The sequence below is a fragment of the Dioscorea cayenensis genome, unplaced genomic scaffold (genome assembly GCF_009730915.1).
Source record: "Dioscorea cayenensis subsp. rotundata cultivar TDr96_F1 unplaced genomic scaffold, TDr96_F1_v2_PseudoChromosome.rev07_lg8_w22 25.fasta BLBR01001754.1, whole genome shotgun sequence".
Taxonomy (NCBI): Eukaryota; Viridiplantae; Streptophyta; class Magnoliopsida; order Dioscoreales; family Dioscoreaceae; genus Dioscorea; species Dioscorea cayenensis.
Genome location: NW_024088145.1, coordinates 30,015 through 50,881, shown reverse-complemented (window position 1 = coordinate 50,881; position 20,867 = coordinate 30,015). Strand labels below are relative to the sequence as shown.

The 20,867-nt window shown below is 40.6% G+C and overlaps 2 protein-coding genes and 1 pseudogene across 2 annotated transcripts; all 3 read right to left on the bottom strand.

The window, feature by feature from the left end:
- Positions 1 to 1,045: 1,045 nt before the first annotated feature.
- Positions 1,046 to 2,346, bottom strand: LOC120256950 (annotated as a pseudogene).
- A 256-nt stretch (positions 2,347 to 2,602) lies between these two features.
- LOC120256954 (G-type lectin S-receptor-like serine/threonine-protein kinase At2g19130) lies at positions 2,603 to 3,598 on the bottom strand. The gene has a single exon (XM_039264610.1). The coding sequence runs from the start codon at positions 3,596 to 3,598 to the stop codon at positions 2,603 to 2,605; it is 996 nt and encodes a 331-aa protein (XP_039120544.1).
- A 10,962-nt stretch (positions 3,599 to 14,560) lies between these two features.
- LOC120256952 lies at positions 14,561 to 17,005 on the bottom strand. The gene is made up of 4 exons (XM_039264609.1): positions 16,810 to 17,005; positions 16,488 to 16,585; positions 15,367 to 16,372; positions 14,561 to 15,090 (listed from the first exon to the last, which is right to left on the bottom strand). The coding sequence occupies exons 1-4, from the start codon at positions 17,003 to 17,005 to the stop codon at positions 14,561 to 14,563; spliced, it is 1,830 nt and encodes a 609-aa protein (XP_039120543.1).
- Positions 17,006 to 20,867: the final 3,862 nt, after the last annotated feature.

Below are 20,867 nucleotides of genomic sequence, written 5' to 3'. Positions count from 1 at the left end.
TTATTTAAGTGTCAGAAACATTATCTTCTACTTCTTATCCATGTCTGAAAGAGTCACACTTCTGACCATGAAAAATGTTACAAGGTATCAACACTCAGGTCATGCTGCCTCACCATTGGAGGATCAGCAATTTATATGATAGTTCAATGTGTTCACCAGCACCTAACCTGGGGATCACGGTGTCATTTGAATATATTTTTTTTCTTCTAACCGCTCGAAGCCAGTGAATCCGTGCTGAATGCGGCAATTAAAGAAATTGGGGATATGAACAAGTCAGTGATATCTAGTGAATTTGCATTGACTTTTGAGATGTGGACAGATAATGATTCCTCAGATGTTAGTCTAACAGTGGATTATTGGATAGTTAATTTGGATTCTAATGAGGAATGCTTGGTAGGTTATAGTTCAAATCTGCTAACTACTTTTCTACCACTGAGCTCATTTTTAAGATTCACATGCCATCCTCAAACATCTGTAGCCCCTGTTGTTAGATGACACATGATAAAAATCAGTCTATACATTTCATTAGTAATCACAGATCTGGAATGGATGCCAATCGCCTAGTCCTCTAAATGCAAGAAAAGCTAAAGGTTAAACCAAGTTTCCAGACTATGAAGATTGAAGGTAACAACTAATTTCAGTTTTTCCTAAATTTCGTGGTTTCTCTGACCTGCTTCAAACAACTTCATATCGTTCGTGCTATCATGATTTGATGTTGTTGTAATTTTTTTTTTTATTGATGACTAATTCAATGTGAATTGTTAAAAGAGGAAGATCGACCGAAATTTTTAGAAAGATTGAACTATAGCGTCAGGGTGAATCTGACAATAAATTCACAGACTAAGCGCAAGAGTAGTGCTTCATGTTAACTAGTGACAATTTGCTTGCTTAAAATTCCATGACTGGATGTATGGTTTAACAATCATTGCATCCTATTGATCTTGAGATTATAAATTGCAATGTTGCATGCACTAACTTTTTGAAAAAGGTGGATGAACCACATTCATTAAAAAAAGTAAACCATGCACTAACTTTTTCAGTCAACACATTTGATGAGATTAATATTGATATTTGAATTTTGATGAATTGTTTCAGCGCCTTATTCTTGTTTATTTCTTATAGAAAAGAACACGGAAAATGGCTTGCTAAAATCTAGATCCAAGTACATCACTGTATGCCTGCAAAGCAGAAATTTCAACCAATAGATGAATGAGTTCTCATCCAGAGAGAGTATGAGAACCCTGACCTTCTATGAGTTGCACAAGGAAAGAGGGAATTGGAGCCAAGTTCACCTCCATGACTCCTCAAGCATTAGCACAACCACTCCCATTGACGGTCTATGTGCCTCATTTTCCTGAATACACCAACAAGCCACCTTGCAGGCTCTGGTTAGCTCCTCCATGTCTGCATCATGTGCCAAATTCTCATCTAACAAGCTAAGGGTGTTACCTTCAGTGAGTTTGGCTGCCGCCCAGACTGGAAAAATACTTGTTGTTTGTACTCCGAGATTGATCACTGTTTCGCCTGCCTGATATCACTTCGAAAAAGCATCATACCATAGCTGTAGACGTCAGCTTTTGGCGTGATTGGTTGGCCTGAAATCCATTCTGGTGCTAAATAGCCAAAGGTCCCCTTCATGCTCGTTAACACTTTACTAAAATTCCTATGGATGAGCTTTGCCATGCCAAAGTCAGACACCTTTGGACAAAAATCAGAATCCAAAAGTATATTTTTCTGGCTTTTACATCACAATGTATAATGCAGTCCCTACATTTCTCATGCAGGTACTCTAATCCTTTAGCAACCCCTGATAATTATCTGGTATCTGGTTCTCCAATCTAGGACAACATCATTCCTGTTAAAAAGATGATGATCAAGAGATCCATTCGGCATGTAATCATAAACCAGCAACCTTTTTGTGCCCTCGCAGCAGAATCCGAGGAGACGAATCAAATTAATATGCTGAATTCTGCCCAGCGTGATAACTTCAGTCTGAAAATCCTTCTCCTGTCGCACAATGCTTCTGAGTTGTTTCACAGCTATTGCAGTCATATTGGGCAGTGCACCTTTGAAAACAGAGCCAAATCCTCCTTGGCCAAGCATCTCCGAGAAGTTCTTGGTCATCCGGCGAAGATCAGAGTATTTGAACTGGACAAGGACGCCTTCAATTGACACCATTCCTCTATCTTGCCTTTTTCTCAGGAACATCCAGAGAAACAAAGCCATTGTGATACATAAGGCTGCTGCTAACCCTGAGCACAAGCCTATAATGAGCACTCTGGTGCTTTTCTTTTTGCCCGTACTTGGGATATCAGAAACTGCGAGGCGGATATAAAGACTTCCTGCGTTACTGTTTTTTTCTGAAGATTTCTAACATCTCCATTCCATATCAAACATTGATGGTCATAGTAGTAGGCAGTGCAAGAGCAACTTGTCAGGCATGCTACTCTACATTCTTCAGCGCTGCTAACTTCCAGTGGTTGTGATCCTGTGGGTATTTTTTTGAATGACATCGGCAGAAACCCTTCTTTTGCCTCTATTTGTAGAATTATTGTTTTTACTGCATGGCCACCTGGTCTTCCTTTGGCACCCAGAACTCCAGTCATTCAGGTTCCATTCTGTAAAAAGACACTGGCTCAAAAACCTTGGGGGCAAGAGCAAAATGTTTTTGCTGTTGCTGTCGCAGAGGCCAAAAAGTGCCACAAACGGAGTAAATGTCGCATGGATCTGCTGGTTGAGACCCTACCACTGCCCACTTTTGGCTGTCATTTGTCCACAGCCACTGTTTGGCTTGCCCAGACGAATCCAGCATACCTCGTGTGTATGCATCTTTCATATTGAAAGTCAGTGTGCATTGCTTCCTCTCATTGTTATCAGTGAAATTACTCACAAAATAAGGACTTTGATCCATGCCTGGTATTCCACTGTAGGCGTGACCGTTCCACACGCCGCTGCTCCAGTATGTCTCAATCCCATTCCACTGTAATAGAAACTGGTTTAGACCACTGGGGTCTATAGTGTAAATGAATGGTCCGGGAGATGGATCCTCAAAGTTCTTCCAAGATATCAGGCTCTGGTACTCACCAGTGATCTTGTTCATGCCAACCCCTCCTCCAGGTACCCAAGTGTCAGTTGGATGATCAAAACTTTGCCAAATTATGGCAGACGAGTTTGATTTGTTTCTCAGAACAAGGTTGCCAGTGTCAAGAATCACGGCAACAGTAGAATTTGCTGGATAAGATGTTGACTTGGTTGACCACACAAGTCTGCTGCTGCTGAGAGCGAGGTTGCCATTTTCGGTCATCTTCAGCTCCGCAGACGAAGTGTTAGAGATCGGAACCTCTCTATTTGCTACCCAGATGACTGTTTGTGGTGAAACCTTTTTGTACCAGATGCCAATGTAATATTTTTTAGAATTACCTGGTGAGAAGAATCCCAGTTCAAAATGACCTTCCTTGGACACCAAAGTCTGGTCTCCCGTTAGAGATTGACACCATGAAAGAGTGTCGCCTCCCAAAGAATGCTGGATATTTGGACTCACAAGTAGAACAAAGATGATGGACAATGGTATGTAGAAGCTTGTTTTCTCAGCAGACATTTCTGCAGGTATATGCAAGGAACTTATCAGGAGCATGAGGAATTATTCCCGTGAATATTTTCAAAGTGGCTGGCTTTGAGGTGTGACTTGGTAAATTAAAAATCAAGTTGCTAGTTAATCATTGAAGATCAGAATCAATTCAAACCGTCTAATGCCTTGTAAACGACATATATATAATATATTTAAAATGGCCACAATAAGGTCGGTTGGGTGATTGAATTACTACTGTAAGGTAGACAATATTTGACATGCTACGTACTTAGAAGTTAGAAACTTAATTAGAACTAGCTAGATAGATTTCCCGTATCGAGAGATGTGCAATTGTGGTGCATGAGGTGCAAAGCATGGAACTCAAGCTGCCAAGCCTTTAGATATATTGTTCATTCTATGCCAGAAAGCTCTTTAATAGTTTAAAAAGTTACCTAAAGGATGAAGCGTAACTGCGAAGCGTTCTCCTTTTGGGGGTAACTTCTAGCTTAAATAGAGCAAGCCACTGCAGTTCAAGAGAATTCAGACGGAGATGGAGATGGAGATGAGAAGAGAGGAATTAATTTTTCAGGTAGCGAGGATGAAATCTTGTGTCATAGGAGAACCAATTATCTGATGCAGTCCCATTGAAGCCTTTTGTCTTTTGTGGTCCATTATTTCTATTCACGCTATTGATAGATAATGCCTTTTTACAGTGATGAAAAACGACTAGTGCGACTTCATAGCAAAAAACATAAGAAATGGGTTAAAGTGGCCCGTCCATCTTTACTTGATGTTTGCCTCTAATCTTATGAGACTGGAGAAGTGGTTGGAAATGATTCCATAGAGCATCCAGCATTGAAGGATTCAAAGTTCTAGTCTGTCTACAGCTGAATTACGTCCTTAAGGAAAAAAAGACAAGTTATTACAGCCCAAGAAAAGTAATAGCATTTAATTTTGTTCTCGTTGACTCATCACAGGTCATAGCGCCTCCTCCAACCCTTATTTATTTATTTATTTATTTATTTATTTTCTGAGAGGAATCTTCCTTCGAGCTAATCTATTAACCTATACTGTGGTGTAGTAATTATTTTTTTGGTTTTTTTTGTTTTTTTTGAATAAAATGGATAAACCACAAATTTTATTAAAAAAGCAAACGGAGCAACAAAGATCAAATGAAAATACAACAAACACTGAACAAAGCAGTCACAGTATCCCTCACCGGGGATGAGAATAGCAGAGCAGGAAAGCGAAGGAAGATAAAAGAGGAGCAATCGAAAGCCGTGAAGTCAACCATATGGAGACTAGACCAGATTTCGGAGAAGAAGGAAAGCGGACTACTCCCGAATCGATCGGGCGCGGATCCTCGTAGTAATTATTATTGTTATTTTTATATGATGAAAGTGGATTAATCGTGTGATTTATTGAAAGAAATACTTATGGATTGAAATGAATTTGAAGAGAGGCAAAAAGATTTATAATGTGGCAACACTGTCTCACTGTGAAAGGCATATGTTACAGGAGTTCATAGTCTGAGTTCAAAACACGTTGGACCATAGATGGTAGAATCTTGCAATTGTCACCTTGGAAGGAATCCTTCCAGCCTACCTTTGAGAAGCTCTCAACAATGACAGTTTGGATTCAACTATACCACGTTCCTATTGAGCTCTAGAGTGGTGAACTCCTTGAAAACATAGCATCTTAGTTTGGCCAGGTGCTCAAGGTCGATGACCACACCCTTATCTGTTCTAGATCGAAATTTACCCGTTTGTGTATTGAAATGGGCTTAGACCAGCCCTTGCAAAAGGGCACTTGGGTTCAGTATGGAGGTAACTTTTTTTTGTTCTTGTTCTCTATGAGAAATTACCTGTCTTTTGTTACGGGTATGGTCGTGTTGGTCACAGAGAAACCAAGTGCACGATTATGGACAGTCGAAAGCGAGCTCTTGAGCCTTAACTGTCCCATGCCCCCTCCGAGCATGAGATGGTGGTAGAGGATCAACCTCGGCAAGCTGGCGAGGCTGGTAATACTAGTTCAATGGGTCTCCCAAACCTTGACCAAGGCTTGTCTGAAGATGGTGCTCTGCCAAAGTTTGGACTTTGGTTGAAGCCCCGAAATCGCCGTTCTTGTGGTCACGGTCACGGCTAAGGCAGTATGAAACCCTAGCCCACTTTGTTGTGGCAAAGGTGTTTTCCACCACTTGGGCTGCCATGCTTTTCAAAGTCCAAATCTCGATGAAAATCCAATTGTTAATACTCTGGTTTCTTCAACTCCGGAAAAGAAGTCATAAAGATAAAGGCAAATATCATGTGAAGGCGGATAATGTTCCTTTTTCTTGACCAACTCCCGAGGCTTGGATGGCGTTGGAAACCCTAATGTCCACTTTCCCTTCCCTCTCATCTGGAGGTTGGTGCGGGTTCTTCTGATGCCATTGAGAAGCTAAGCGATCTTCGCTCTTCCTACTATATGGAGATTTGTGCACCTCGTTCTGATGAGAATCCACAGCATCTCCTTGTCTCCTTTGTCTTCTCAAATCCAGTCACTGAGAGTGGGCATGCTTCTCTTGTGGATAGAGTGAAAGTCGCCCTTCGACCATCTCCGCCTCCCTAACCAAGCCATGGAGGAATTAAAAGAGTCGAAGCCCCATGTTGATTACGAAGAGTCTAGAGAGAAAAAAGAGCCTAACGATGACATGCTTATCGTTCACTATCAGAAAGACATTAAACTGGAAGCTTTGGCGAGGCGTGCTCTAGCAAGAATGGTTCTCCAGAAAAGAAAGCGTCAAGTGCCACCTTGCTTAACTCTATTTCTTTTCTTTACATCCTTTTGCTATGAACCCTCTTAAAAACTTTTGTTGGAATTATAAAGGGGCCTCGAATCCTAAAACCATCGACCGTATTAATGATCTCATCACTCATCAAAACCCTATGTTGTGTATGGCTCATATACACAAGTAAGCAGCGGATGTGGGAGCGGGTGGAGTGGCATGACAACTATCCGTCATATTGTGAGAGCATCAATTTGATAGGTTAGGGTGCGGGGGAAACGCCCCCTCGGTAGGATACAAGGGTAATTTGTATCTTGTTAGGATTATGATTTGATAATCTTGTAATTTGTATCAGGATAGGATTTATATCCGGATAGGTTTAGAATCTGGATATTTTTAGGATCCAGATAGGTTTAGGATCCAAATAGGTTTGTATTTGGATAAATTTAGGTTTTTACCTATAAATATTTGTAATCCTAGTCTTTTTGTCTCAACCGTGAGGAGAGACGAGTGAATAAGAGGAATACCGCTGCTTCACTTCCGAGGACGTAGGTACATTGCCGAACCTCGTAAATCTTGTGTGTTTTTTATTATCTCATTGCTCTCTTGATTTTCCCTGCGGATCCTCTATTTTTTCTTTATTTTTCCTAACACCCTAATATTATTAATTTATCATGTGGAGACTAAATCTGATTTTAATAGAATTCTTTGTTTTTCTTGCATGTTTGCTAGAAACTGGGAGTGGGTTGTTATACCTGCCCTTGGCATCTCTAGTAGAATCATAGTTCTTTGGAATCGAAGTATCGGGAATGTGTACCCCTGTAGCAGCTACTCGCATGTCTTTAAACCTTGTTATCACTAATGGGGATGTTTCTTAGATTTTGTCTATCATCTATAACTCCCAATCTGTTTATGCTCAGAGGGTTCTCTGGTGAACCCTCTCTCATGTATGACTACCTTAAACCTCCCTTGGCTTCTTAGTGGGGACTTCAATGCGATCTTATCAAACCAAGAACTTAAGGGAGGTAACTTCAGATCTTATTCGTATAAATCTAGCTTTTTTTTTTGGATTTTGTTACTTCTAACTATCTTTTTGACCTAGGCTTTGTTGGCTCCACTTATACTTGGTGTAATGGTCATAATGGCTTTGGTCGGCGCTGGGCTTGCTTAGACCGCTTCCTTGCGAACCATGATTAAATTTCAAGCTATACTTCTTACACAATCACCATCTCCCCAGAACTAATTCAGACCACTCCCCCCTTCTTCCTACAACCCTTATTTCTTCTTATCCTAAAAATAAAACTTTTCATTTTGATAACACTTGGTTTGAATATGATGGTTGTCATACGAGTATCTTGAAAGCTTGGAATCTCTCCACCTCTCGCCTCTCGTATACATGCTTTCTCTCATGCTATTTCTCGTGTTAAAAATAGCCTCATCCGATTGGAGAATTTCAAGTTTGCGATCTATTGATGTGGAATTGAAAAAAACCTTGAGTTGGAGATCGGCAATATGGAGCGGAGGGTCTTCTTTCTCGATTCTTGGCCATCAATTTGGCTTTGAGCCCTCCACAACAGACATGCTGCCCTCTTGTGTCAAATCTCCATTTTTGGGCTCAACGTGCGAGGAAATGCGGTGGCTTGATCAAGGTGACTCAAATGGGACCTTTTTCAAGACAACAAAAGGCCAAGCATGTTCAGTATTAAAAATCCAATCTCTCGGAGACAACTTTGGTAACATCTTTACCTCTCATGTTCATATTGAAAAATACTTTTTCTTACTTTTTATAAAAATCTTTGGACTTCTGCCTCCTTCTTTTCTCGTGATCAAATTTTTTTCTTTATCTTTCTTGGACGATTTTCCCACATTGGACACTGAAAATAGAGAGCGATTTGATCAAACCGATCTCTAAGGGAGAGATCTTTACGCTTTCTCCGTTCCATGACTACGTGGAAAAATCGCCATGACATGATGGTTTCAATGTTGATTTTTCATTTTTTATTGGAATGTTATTGGGGACTCTCTTTTTGAGGCTATCTCTCACTTTTTATCTCCTCCAAGCTTCCAACCTCTTGTGGTTAAACTTTTTGTTGCCCTTATCCCTAAAATTGATCACCCTAAAAAGTTTCGATTTCGCCGATTTCTTTTGTGTAACGTTTGTTACAAAATTATCTAAAAACTTCTTGCAAATCGTCTTAAAAAGAGTAATCCCTAAATTGATTAGCCAAGAGTAATCCGGATTCCTTCCCGATAGATCCACTTTTTGATAATATTCTAGTTGTTAGGAAATTGCCCATTCCATTGAGCGACACTTCCCTCCTAGGATGTTAGTGAAGATTGATATTGAAAAAGTGTTCGACACTGTTAACTGGAACACCATTCTCGCAACCCTACAAAAGATGGGCTTCCTTGCCATTTGGATTTCTTGGATAGATTCTTATCTCTCTTGACTTCTTTTCTCTTTCGTTATCAATGGTCAACCAAGTCCTGGTGCTCTAGTACTAGAGGAATCCGTCAAGGTGACACCATCTCACCCCTTCTTTTCCTCTTAGTGACTCAAAACTTATCTGCTATTTTTAAATCATTCCCCGAAAAATTAATTTTTCTCTACGGGTTTGATATTGGTTTTAGTCCAAACTTCAACCATCTTATGTTCGAAGATGACCTCATTCCCATTACCAAAGCCTCAGGCAAGCAGCCAGAAATGTCTTATTTTGCTTAAACATGTATTCTGACATTTCTGGCCAGAAGTCGAACCATGCAAAATCTGCTATTTACTTGCCTTCTTGGTTCAACAAAAAAGTTTCCAAAGCTTTCTCTTCTATTCATTTAGGTGATTACCCTTTTAATTACCTTGGAACACCTATTTCTCCCAACTGACTCTCTAAAAATCATTTCAACTTTCTCCTTAAAAAGCTGAGGCTAACATTAAGGCCTGGAGCCACTCGCCCATGTCCTAAGCTAGCTGAGTGGTCCGCCTTAATAGTTGCTTCTTCTCGTTGCCAACTCACTATCTTTTTGTTTTTCCTTCCCGGATTCTGTCCTGGATATCCTCTCAAAAATGGCTCGTAACATCCTTTGGGATAGGAATGGCATGAATGGAGGCTTCCACTTGATTGGTTGGAGCATGGCAACCCTTAGCAAATCTGAGTTGGGTTTGGGTCTACGAAACCTTAGGAATGCTCGGTGTGCTCTCTTGACCAAATAGCTCTTTTTTTCTTCTGGCAAAGTCGACAAGCGTACAAAGCAATGAACAAAAGCGAGATGCGGAGGTGTAATCTTGGATAATCCCTTGTCATGTAATCTTGGAGGGGAGAGCGAGAGTTATTTCTCGCTGAGAACTCCCACAAGGGGCCCAGAAAGTGAATTGTAATATGAGAGGTTCGAACTCGAGACCTCTCAATCACAAACACGGGTAGTTATCATTAGGCCCCACGGTTCCTACCAAACAGCTCTTTGCTTTGTTAAATTGTGAGAACGAGTTTTGGGTTCATATTTTCCTCAAAAAAAAAAAATCCAAATTAGTCTCTTTAGAATAGGGATAACTCTTCTAATACTTCTTGGTTTTATAAATTGGTTTTGCAAAGGTCGTTGATATTTTAAAAACCAAATTCTACGGATTTTTGTTTTCAGTCCTAATGTTACTAGGTTTTTACATGATCCTTGGCTTCTGGATTTGCCCGTGAGTTACAAACCTACCTACTTTAATATTCATTTGATGGAAAATAGTTCCTTTCCCTTGATTATCTTTGATAATTCAATTGATTCCAATGCATATCTGGCTATCTTTGGTAACAACTTTGATCTTAATGGGCTTGGAAACATTACTTTTTGTTCTTTGAGGCTAAAAATGATTGGATCCGTGGCCAAATCCTTGAAGGTAGGATTGTTCGACCACCCTAAATTCCTCTGAGGATCCTATTAATGCTTGGAAAGGTTAGCAAGATCCGGTGTCTCAATGTCATTCCCGAATCAAAAATGTTCATCTAGAAACTAGCCCACAACAAGTTACCCACCTTGTTCTCTCCTTTACAATCTTAATGTTTTACCTGACATTCTATGTTATTTTTGTGGTTTGAATCGAGGAAAACTACTAGGCATGTTATCTGGGATTGCAACAAAGTCATTGTCTAGTGGAATTCCATCTTCAACATCTTTGAGTTTGGATCCTTTTGTTGCTCATAGCCTTAGCTTAGGTGCTTGGTTAAACTAAGTGCTTAATTGATGCGTAGGTGATGTATTTGCCAAAGCTCTTATTGCAACTACATCACGAGTATATTTAGTAAGGCAAGATGTTCCTTTGTATTCCAGAGTCTCCCTCCAAATTTAAATCTCATTCCCATGCGTTCATGGGCTCACACTGCTTAGTATTTTAATGCTAAGGGCCTATTCAAAAAGGAGTTCTCTAAACCTTAGGTTTCTTCTTTCAGTGTGAGAGACCGGCCCACCTTAGTGAGACCCAGAACAGAACTCATCATAAGCTGCGGGTAGTTGTTTTTGCTTAGTCGGGAAATAGAGTCAGCTTAGCGTCCTGAGTTTCGACCCGAGAGCGCTCACCTTTTAAGTCGCAGACTAAAAGTGAGCTTAGGCTCGCTGGGTTTGACTCGGCTGAGGCGTCAGCTATTTCCCGACTAAGTCAAAACAATACCTGGCTTGTCGATGAGTTCTGACTCAGGTCTCACTGATGAAAATGTGATCATCACATCTGTAAATTAACATCCATACTGATGCTTTATGGGATCCTGATTCAAATGAGTGTGGCTTTGGGTTTATTATATTTAATAATCTAAATCAAATTCTTCTTGCATGCTCTTGAGGAAGCTACGCCCGGGTTCTTCACTAGAAGGAAAATCAAAGCGAGTTCAAGCGGCTTTAGATAAATGTGTGCAAGAAAAATTGGAATCGATCAAAGCTCTTCACCGATCGCCTCGGTGCTAATCAAATGATTGAAGACTTCAACTGTAGCTATTGCTTGGAGATTCTCCGCGAGTATTCCTCACATTAAAGAAACTGCGAGGCGATGGCCCGAATTTTGCTTTTGAAGCCATCCCTCACGTGGACAACAAGATTGCCGATCAACTTGCTAACTATGGGCGCCTTAACCCACGAGATCTTTCTCTTTCTCAAGGGTCTTGACCGACCCAGTTATTAGCGACCTCTACAAAGATCATCAACTTCACTTCTAAAATTCTCTCCATCTTCTCTTTTTTTGCTTTGGTTTTTCTTTTTAGTTCTTGTAACTCCTTTTGCATAAAAAAATAATAATGAAAGCAAAGGCTCTATTCTTAATGATGGTCGGAATGTAAGAGAGAGACAAGTAAGATGTTAAAATTCTAGCTTAAAAATAGAGATTTTTCTTATTAAGGGGAGTATGGTAGAGGTTCAAGGGTAGTCTTTACCCATGATGGTTGAAATGAATGCCCTAGGGATGGCACCAATTTTGAGTTAGAACAAACCTTCCACATTTTATCTAGAAGAGCATTCTGCAGAGTTTTTGAGGTTAAGAGTACCCCTTCACCTTGTACAAAAGATTCATATATGTAATTCTAGGCCACTAATCGACACCTCTTTAGGCCTAAGTTTAATAAAATTCTTGTGGGTGTTACTCGATTGCTCGGATAGCTTAACATTGGCATCTAGTAAGTTGGAATAGATGAAAATACCAAGTTTAGAAAAAGTAAACTTGTAGCCAAGAAAAGAGGCATTCATTTTTCCATGAAGAGAGTTTGATCAAATGGTTAGAATTATTTTTCATCCAATTTTGGTGAGGACGGTATCTACTAGAGATTAAGACTTAAAGAAGGTGAGGGAAGCTAAGCTCTAGAATAATTGAAGGTCAAAAGCCACGGAGTCTCATAAAAGTGGCTTAGAAGTGAAGAAGACAACTATTTTTAAAAATTAAGAGCAATGCCTAAGAGACATTCAAATAGGTAAAGGATGAGCATGAAAACCCTAAGCTTTCCAATTCCCACAAAAACATGATGAAATTATCACGCAAATTGGAGATGGCGCAACTTGAGCATGAGAGACATATCACAAAAGAAAAATTTACATATCACATTAAAGGGAATCAATGGCTAGGATGAACAAAAAGAGGCGGGAGGGTCTCTCTTACCTTAACATGTCTTGATATCAATTATATTCACAAGAAAGCTTATTTGATAAGAATATCCATATTTTTTTGAGAAAAAGAGCTCAAAGAGCTTTTATTGAAAATAAAAAGGCGAAACGGAGAAAAAGAAAAACAAGGAAGACGGTAAAAATAAAAGCAGGGAGAAGCTACAAGTGAGTTAGAATGAAAAGCCAAAAAGTCTACAAAAAAATCTTCATGATCCAAACGCAGGGAGGTCCCGGCGATCGAGAAAGAGGTTCAAAGTATGAAGATTAGACCCGATCAGCGGATAGAGCAAAGGCGGGGGCAATCCATCTACAGGGAATTTCGATTAGAGAAGGATTGCCCAAGGCAATAAGAAGATGATTAACGTCATTGATAATGTGATTGAATCGCCAAGATGTGGGGTTGTTGTTGGCCGACCAGTGACGACGGAAGCTCCGATTGCGATGAAGAATGTATCGAAGGTCAAGATGCACGTCAAGGGGACGATCCGAGGGCAATGCCAAGTGCTTTAAGTTCAGATTCAAGAGCGGTTAACTTCAAATCGGCTGCCCTGCACATGAGAGATAGAAGTAAGTTTGAGTAGTGAGAAAAGAAGCCGAGATGGCCAACCTTATTGGAGAGAGTCCAGTTTGATGCGAAGAACATAAGGTGACCATCCGAGCTCAAGAAAATTGTTGATAATAAGGCGTTGCCCGAGTGAGGGAGGCATTATCACGCTTGAAGTCATTAACATGAGCAATAGCTTTACAGCCAAGATTAGTGAAATTAGGAGTAGTATTCGGAAGATAGCCTCACACCGAGACTTCCATAAGAACCAAATCATGGGCTGCAATAATAGAAAGTGTATATGTAGAGAATCCATAATCCGTAATCCACAATCCGAGGAAACTGGATCCGGAAAAATAAATATAGCAACCCAGTATGATTAACAAGATTCCAAACACTCTTTGCACCTTACAACAAATCAATAAAGAGATGTTCAATGGATTCCAATTCAAGATTACAAAAAGATGCAAAAGAGATCGAGGACCAATATTAATGCTTTGCTGAGGGTAATCCGTGGTCGAGACTCTACCATGCGGGAGTAACCAAACAAAAATGTTTAACTCTCGGAGCAATATGGAGGGACCAGAGTTTCCTCCAACCATCCCGAGATCGGGGACAGATATTAGTGTCACAGATAAGATATTGATAGATTTCAGAAGAGATTTTCATTTTCTTAGGATTGGGATGCCAAACCCACAAATTGTTGCTATCCCAATCAATATAGACATTATTCCGGACTAAAGAACACAAATGACCCCCAAAAGAGTGGCTAAGAAGATCAAAATCCCAGTGACCATCAACAAAACACACAGATAAATTATTATCAAGCAGATCAGTGAAGACATTCAAAAAAGTAGGCTTGTACGCTAATGGAATTTCAAAAAGCCATGGATCATGGAGAATGGAGGTTTTTAGAGGATTGACAGATTTAATCCAGAGATTGGGTTTCAAAAGAGATGCAGTTTTACAAATACCCCTGAAGATCCAAGAGCATTTAGGAGGTGTGGAATTGCTCCAAAAGTTCAAAGAATTATATTTGTGACGAACAATATCTACCCAAATAACATTATCAGCATTCAAATATTTGAAAACATTTTTAGCCATCAGAGAATGTTTAGCAACAAGAAGGTTACTGAGGCCTAATCCCCCTCGGCTTTTGCTAATAGTGGTGTTTCTCCAAAGCGACGACATGGATGCCCTTTCCATTGCCACCTTTGAACGGAAGAAATCCCGAACCATTTTGGTAATTTCGAAGAATGACTCGTGAAGCGGGTAAGCAGAAAGGTAGTAAGTTGGGATAGATAGAAGGGAGGAGTTGATTAGAATTGTTTTAGCGGCATGGAGAGAGCTTGAGAGATTTCCATCTATTGCATAAACTTCTGATTTTATCAATCATGGGGTTAAAGGAATGAATGCTTAGTTTTTTTAAGAGAAACAAGAATGCCTAGATAGGTCAAGGGAAAAGAGGATTGAGAAAGGCCTAATATAGAGCAAATGCTATTGGCAACACGTTTGCTAAACCAAGATGGGAGAAAAAAATTTGAGATTTGGAGAGGTTGGCATTCTACCCGATCAATCTAGAGTAGATGGAAAGGCACAAATTTATATTCGAGCCGTGGGACCGGAGTGGCGAGAGATCGAGAATAAGATCATCGACAAAAAGAAGATGATTAAAATTTAAGCGGATATTGGGATCAAAGCCAGGAATCATATTGGTGCTAAGGGCTCTGTTCATAATTGAAGAAAAGTTTTGAGCAACCAGAATGAAGAGATAAGAAGAGATGGGATCTCCCTGGCGTAGACCCCTATTGGAAGGAAACCAGGGGGAGGGAGAACCATTGATCAAGATTGAGAAAGAACTAGAAGAGAGACACGAACTAATCCAGGAAATCCATTTAGCCGGGAAATTCATTTTGGTCAAGGTTGCAAGAATTACACTCCAGCTTAACGTATCATATGCCTTTTCAATATCCAACTTAACTAACATCCTAGGGGGGAAGAGACGATCGTGTTCAAGAGAGTGAACGACTTCTTGAACAACAATAACATTGTCGAAAGCACCTCGATCTATAATAAACCCAGCTTGCTCTCGACCTACCAGGGTAGGGAGAACTGGCTTAAGTCTATTAGATAGGAGTTTCGACAAGATTTTATAGCAAACATTGCAAAGAGATATGGGTCGAAAAATCGAAAACCAACTTAGGATGAGTCTTCTTGGGAATAAGAGTAATATAAGTTCTGCCCCAGGACTTGGGAATATGAGAATGAAGAAGAAAGTAATTTATAGCGGAAACCAGGGAATCTCCAAGATCATGCCAAAAAAACCGAAAAAATTCGACATTAAACCCGTCAGGGACCTGGGAGACTTACCAACAGGGAGATCAAGAAGAGCCTGAAAAACTTCATCCTTAGAGGCTTCTCGAAAGAGAGAAAGCCCGTCAGAATGAGAGATACTAGGAAGGTCGTCAGGTAAAGCATGGATAAGGTTATTTAAATCATTACTCCCCGAATCAGACCAAAGGGAAGAGTAAAAATTTATAAAAAGCCCGCTCAATGCCGAATAATCGTTAAAGATATTACCCGAAGAATCGAAATTTGAGTAATATGGTTTTGATGAGCACTGAACGAGCGAATTGTGCAAGAAGTCGGTATTCTTGTCTCCATCACTAATCCATTTGATCCTAGCTCGCTGCGCCCACTTGACAGATAATTGACGTTGAATAGCTGCAAGTTTGGCATAAAGAGCAGTCAAATTAGATTGGGAGACTAAAGAATCATCAGAGTTTTCAAGATCAAAAATATCGGATTCCGTTTGGGATAGTGCTCGTTCCAAAGAATTATGTCTGCGACGATTCCATTGGGAGAGTTTGAACCTGGTACAAGAGAGAAGATGCGAGAGAACATGAAGCGGATTACCATGGGAAGGGGATTGGAGAGCTTCCCGAACAATACTATGGCAGTCAATATAGTCCAACCAAAAATTCTCAAACTTAAAAAGAAAACGACGACGAATAATGGAGTCGGACACCGATAGAAGAAGGGGGGAGTGATCCGAAAAACTACGGGAAAGGTGTTTTAGAGTAAAGTTGTTAAAACGAGAAATCCAATTCGAGTTGGCAATACAACGATCAAGGCGGGCCCATCTCCGGGCCAAACCGATTTGGTTGTTACACCAGGTGAACTGGGCGCCAGAAAAATTTAAATCGAAGAGATTATTCGAATCAACAAAACTACGGAAAAAACGAGCTTTGCGAGAATAATGAGAGAAGCGACCCCCCTTATGCTCATTAGGAAAAAGAATAGAGTTGAAATCTCCAATGATCAGCCAAGGGAGGTTGATAAAAGAAATTTTAGAAAGTTCGTTCCAGACATTACACTGAGAAGTAAACCGACAAGAGTTATAAACCACTGAAATGATAACTTTATTAAAAAAACTAGAGGAGATGACGATATGAAGGATACGACGAGAGAAGACGATTGGGGTAACCAACCCTAAACCCTTCTTCCAGAGACTGCATCGCCACCGAGAACCCATCAGCGAGAATGGCCGCCCAATCCCAGCTGCGAGTCGGGGTTAGAACAAAACCCACTGATGCGATTGAGTTAGCTCGTTTCAACCAAAGCGTAAGATCGAAATATTTTCGTGACGAATGATACGAGAAATGCGAGCAAGAGTGTCTCGGGAGGAGAGACCCCTGGGTTCCAACAATGATTTGCTTAGTAATCATCATAACTACAACGGAGATAAATATGAGGAAGAACTCCCACGAGGAAAAAAATGAGCAGAGATGAGGGCAAGCTAAGGGGAGGGACAGGGATCTCCCTTCTCAACTCTTCCCTTTTTTTGGGTTTCTACAGCTAGAAGAGATCCCTTGCGAATTAGGGCTTCTCTTCGAGCTTCTTCTTGCATCTGGTCTAAGGTCATCAAGTCATCCGTGTCATCCTCCTCTGACATCTGATCATCCGACTCCACCGAGTCACCTTCATCCTGATCGCTATCTTCCTCCATGGTTCCGTCTTCAAGAGCCTCCGAGACTTGAGCTACCAATCTGGAGTGTTCCTGAGAGAGGGAAAAGGAATTGGAAGGATGGTCCCCTGTGATAGACTGCACAAGAATGGGGAGGAGGGAAAGGGACCATTGAATCAACGGTCCGATTCCACTAAGAGGAGGGTGGCGTGTAGAAGTGGAAGAGGGTTTATTCATGGATGGGACCGGAGAGAGGTCTGAGTGGGATGATTTATTGGGAAGAGAAGATTTAGGTTCCCAAAAAATATTGGAAGATTTCAGAGTGGATTCTCCGATTGCTTTGCTAGCGGACATAAGGGGCTACCGTGGGAGGTGCGGAGATAATGTCGATGACAGCGATTACGCACACGGGGACGAGTGCAAAGTGGCGTGGGAAGCGAAGCCGCCCACTCGCTCCCCACGCAAACCGCCACGTGTCCTTTGAGCGAGCGCCTCGACCGCCCGACCCTCGGCGGCGGCGGCCTGGCGATCCCGGGAGGCGGTGGTGGCGAGCAGCCACCACCGCGAGGCCGGGAAAAACCACGCCGAGAAGCGAGGGCCAGGGGCCAAAGTCCGCTCTCGAGTCACCCGATAAAGGAACCGGCGACAAAGTAGGGATCGAGAGCCAACCGGGAGGAGTGTTATTGCATCCAACATCACCGGCCTCAAAGGAGAATTCCTTGGCCCGACCTCCGTCCCTAACGAAGAGCTAGGGTGAGAGACCTTGGATTTTCCGGTTGCTGGTGATCGGTTGCAATTATTCGAACCGTGTCCGATCACACCACAAGAATAGCAGAAAGTGGGTAAGCGTTCATATAGAACGACAACAAAAATCCGGTTGAAATCATCACCAAGCCAGAATCCCTTGCTGAGAGGTTTGGAAAGATCAACTTCAATGCAAACTCTTGCATATTTGGTGCGTGTTAGGGAGAGGGTTAATTCGTCGATCTTTAACAGATTACCCAGATGACTGGTGATGGATTCAATTGTATCCCCACTCCAGAACTCGATAGGTAAATTGTGGAGTTGGACCCAAACAGCAGCAGAGGTAAGCTTTGTGAATGAGGGTTCAAAGAATGGACGCCAAGGAGTGAGTTGAAGGATAATGCCATTTATAGTCCACGGCCCGTCGACGAGGAGATCTTTGGAGGAGCAGTTTGATCGAACACCTAATGAGAAGAAAAACCATTGGGGAGATCGAAATCCGGATCTCTCGAGGTTCTCCCACTTCTTAAGAGTATGGATTTAACTTGATCAAAGGATGGAGGTTTTTCCAAAGAATTTGCCAAAGAGGGAGTCTTTGAAAATCGAGCCGGACTCGGTCGAGAGTATCGTTATCAACCTTGATGAATTCCGTAGTAGAGGCTTTGAGTTTGTTGAGAACTGCAGGGTTGTGGAGAGGAGAGGAGTTAATGGTGGGAGTGATTTTAGCGTGATCCGAGGCCCATGACCCGAGGAGGAGGAGGGACTTGAGATGCGGAAGGCGGTGGGTCTTGTCCCCGCTTGCCATGGCAAGAGGGGAGAAAGAAGGATCGAGGAGAAGGAGGAAGATCTCGAGAAGAGGAGACAAACCACTCTCATCTAACAACAACAATATAAGAATATCCATATTAGAGGATAATAGAATACTCTTGATCTAGTTAATCGTAATCGAGTGAGGGTTCGACCCCTCTAGCAACGAGAATATCGAGGAGGAAATTTCAATTAAAATAATTCATAATATTCATGCTATTAAGATTTTATACAATTGTGATTGTTTTCTTATTGACTAATTCAAAAACAAAAAATGAAAGCAGGAAGATCACTTGATTTCTTTTTGAAACTATTGTCTCAGGGATGAATATGATAATAAATTTATAATAAAGATAAGACTAGTACTTTGTGCTAATCAGTGATGTTTTATTGTTCAACAATATTCCTTGCATCCTATTATTATTATTATTATTATTATTATTATTTGACAAAGATGACAAACTTTACCCCATAAGAGGGTGTCGAAAAGACAGACAGAATCTAAGATACGCTAATTATGATGACTTAATGTATTGATTTTATAATTGATTAATTAATTAAGTAATTAATTAAAAATATGAATAGCCTATAGAATTTATTCCAAAGTGCATTTGATGGATTGTTAACAAATTATTAGTTGCAACACCATATTTTAGTTTACCTTTTATTGAAACAGTCACGGCAAATGATTTTTTTAAAAAAAATGGATAAACTATATTTATTTAAAAACCATGAGAGATGGTAAATGATTTCACCAAAAAAGTCTAGATTTAAGTACTTCACAAGTTTTTATTTTTTATTTTTAATTTTTTGGCAAAATTAATAAATCACATATATTAATAAAAGAAAGCGAGACTACACAACAAGTATAAGAAGGAAGCACAAAAATGGTACAAATATTGTTTGAGCAAAATAACAAATAAAAATTCACTAGCTATGAAGAATAAAGATAAAAATAAGTACCATATAAAACTGAGCGACTACAAAAAACTCAATCGAGTTTTTGGTGAGCATACTTCTACATTTAAGTCGCGACTTGGTGTTCTCTGAGGCGTGAGGAGGATCCCATCGGTGGAGATACTCCCGGTGGAAGGGTCTCGATCGAGGCGTTGGGGTAGTGCTTATTTGTGTGGGTCTTGACCAGTCGGGTATTTGACTGGCTTGTTTTTTTCCCCACTTCTAGTGTGCTTTTTGTTTTCTGTTGTTGTTTCTGACCTGGTTGGATGCGATTTTTGTTCTTTTTCTTTTTATTTATTGCATGTGTTTTCATCCACTTAAAATTATAATAATAATAATAATAATAATAATAATAATAATAATAATAAAAAACTTCAATAGAGAGAGAGGGAGGGAGAATAGGTCCCCAGGAGAGTTCGAGAGTGGTGGCAACATCTAAATACATCACTAAATGCCACGGATCAAAAGTATTGCCTATTTTTATCCATGACAAAGATAAATGAGTTCTCATCCGAGAGCGTGTGAGAACCTTGACCTTCCGTGAGTTGGGCAAGAAATGAAGGAACAGGGAGCCAAGTTCACCTCCATGACTCCCTCAAGCATTAGAACCACCATTCCCATTGACGGTCTATGTGCCTCATTTTCCTGAATACACCAACAAGCCACCTTGCAAACTCTGGTTAGCTCCTCCATGTTTGTATCTTGTGTCAAATTCTCATTTAACAAGCTAAGGATATCACCTTCAATGAGTTTGTTTGCCGCCCAGACCGGAAAGTACCTGTTGTTTTGTACTCCGAGATTGGTGGGCTGTTGCGCCTGCCTGATATCACTTCAAAAAGCATCATCACCGTAGCTGCAGACATCAGTTTTGGGGGTGATTGGTTGGCCTAAAAATCCATTACTGGTGCTAAATAGCCTATGGTCCCCGTTCATGCTCGTTAATACTTTACTAAAAATCCCTGTGGATGAGCTTTTGCCATGCCAAAAGTCAGACACTTTTGGACAAAATTCAGAATCCAAAAGTATGTTTTCTGGCTTTACATCACAATGTATAATGCAGTCCCTACATTTTTCATGCAGATACACTAATCCTTTCGCAACTCCGACAATTATTTTGTATCTGGTCTTCCAATCTAAGACAACCTCATTCCTGTTAAAAAGATGACGATCAAAGAGAACCTTTGGGCATGTAATCATAAACCCGAGCAATCTTTTGGTGCCCTCACAGCAGAATCCGATGAGACGAATCAAATTAATATGCTTTGAATTCTACCCGAGTGTTAAAACTTCACTCCGAAAAATCCTTCTCTTCGCTGCATAACGCATCTGAGGTTGTTTCACAGCTACTAGAGTCAAATCGGGTAATGCACCTTTGAAAAGCAGAGCCAAATCCACC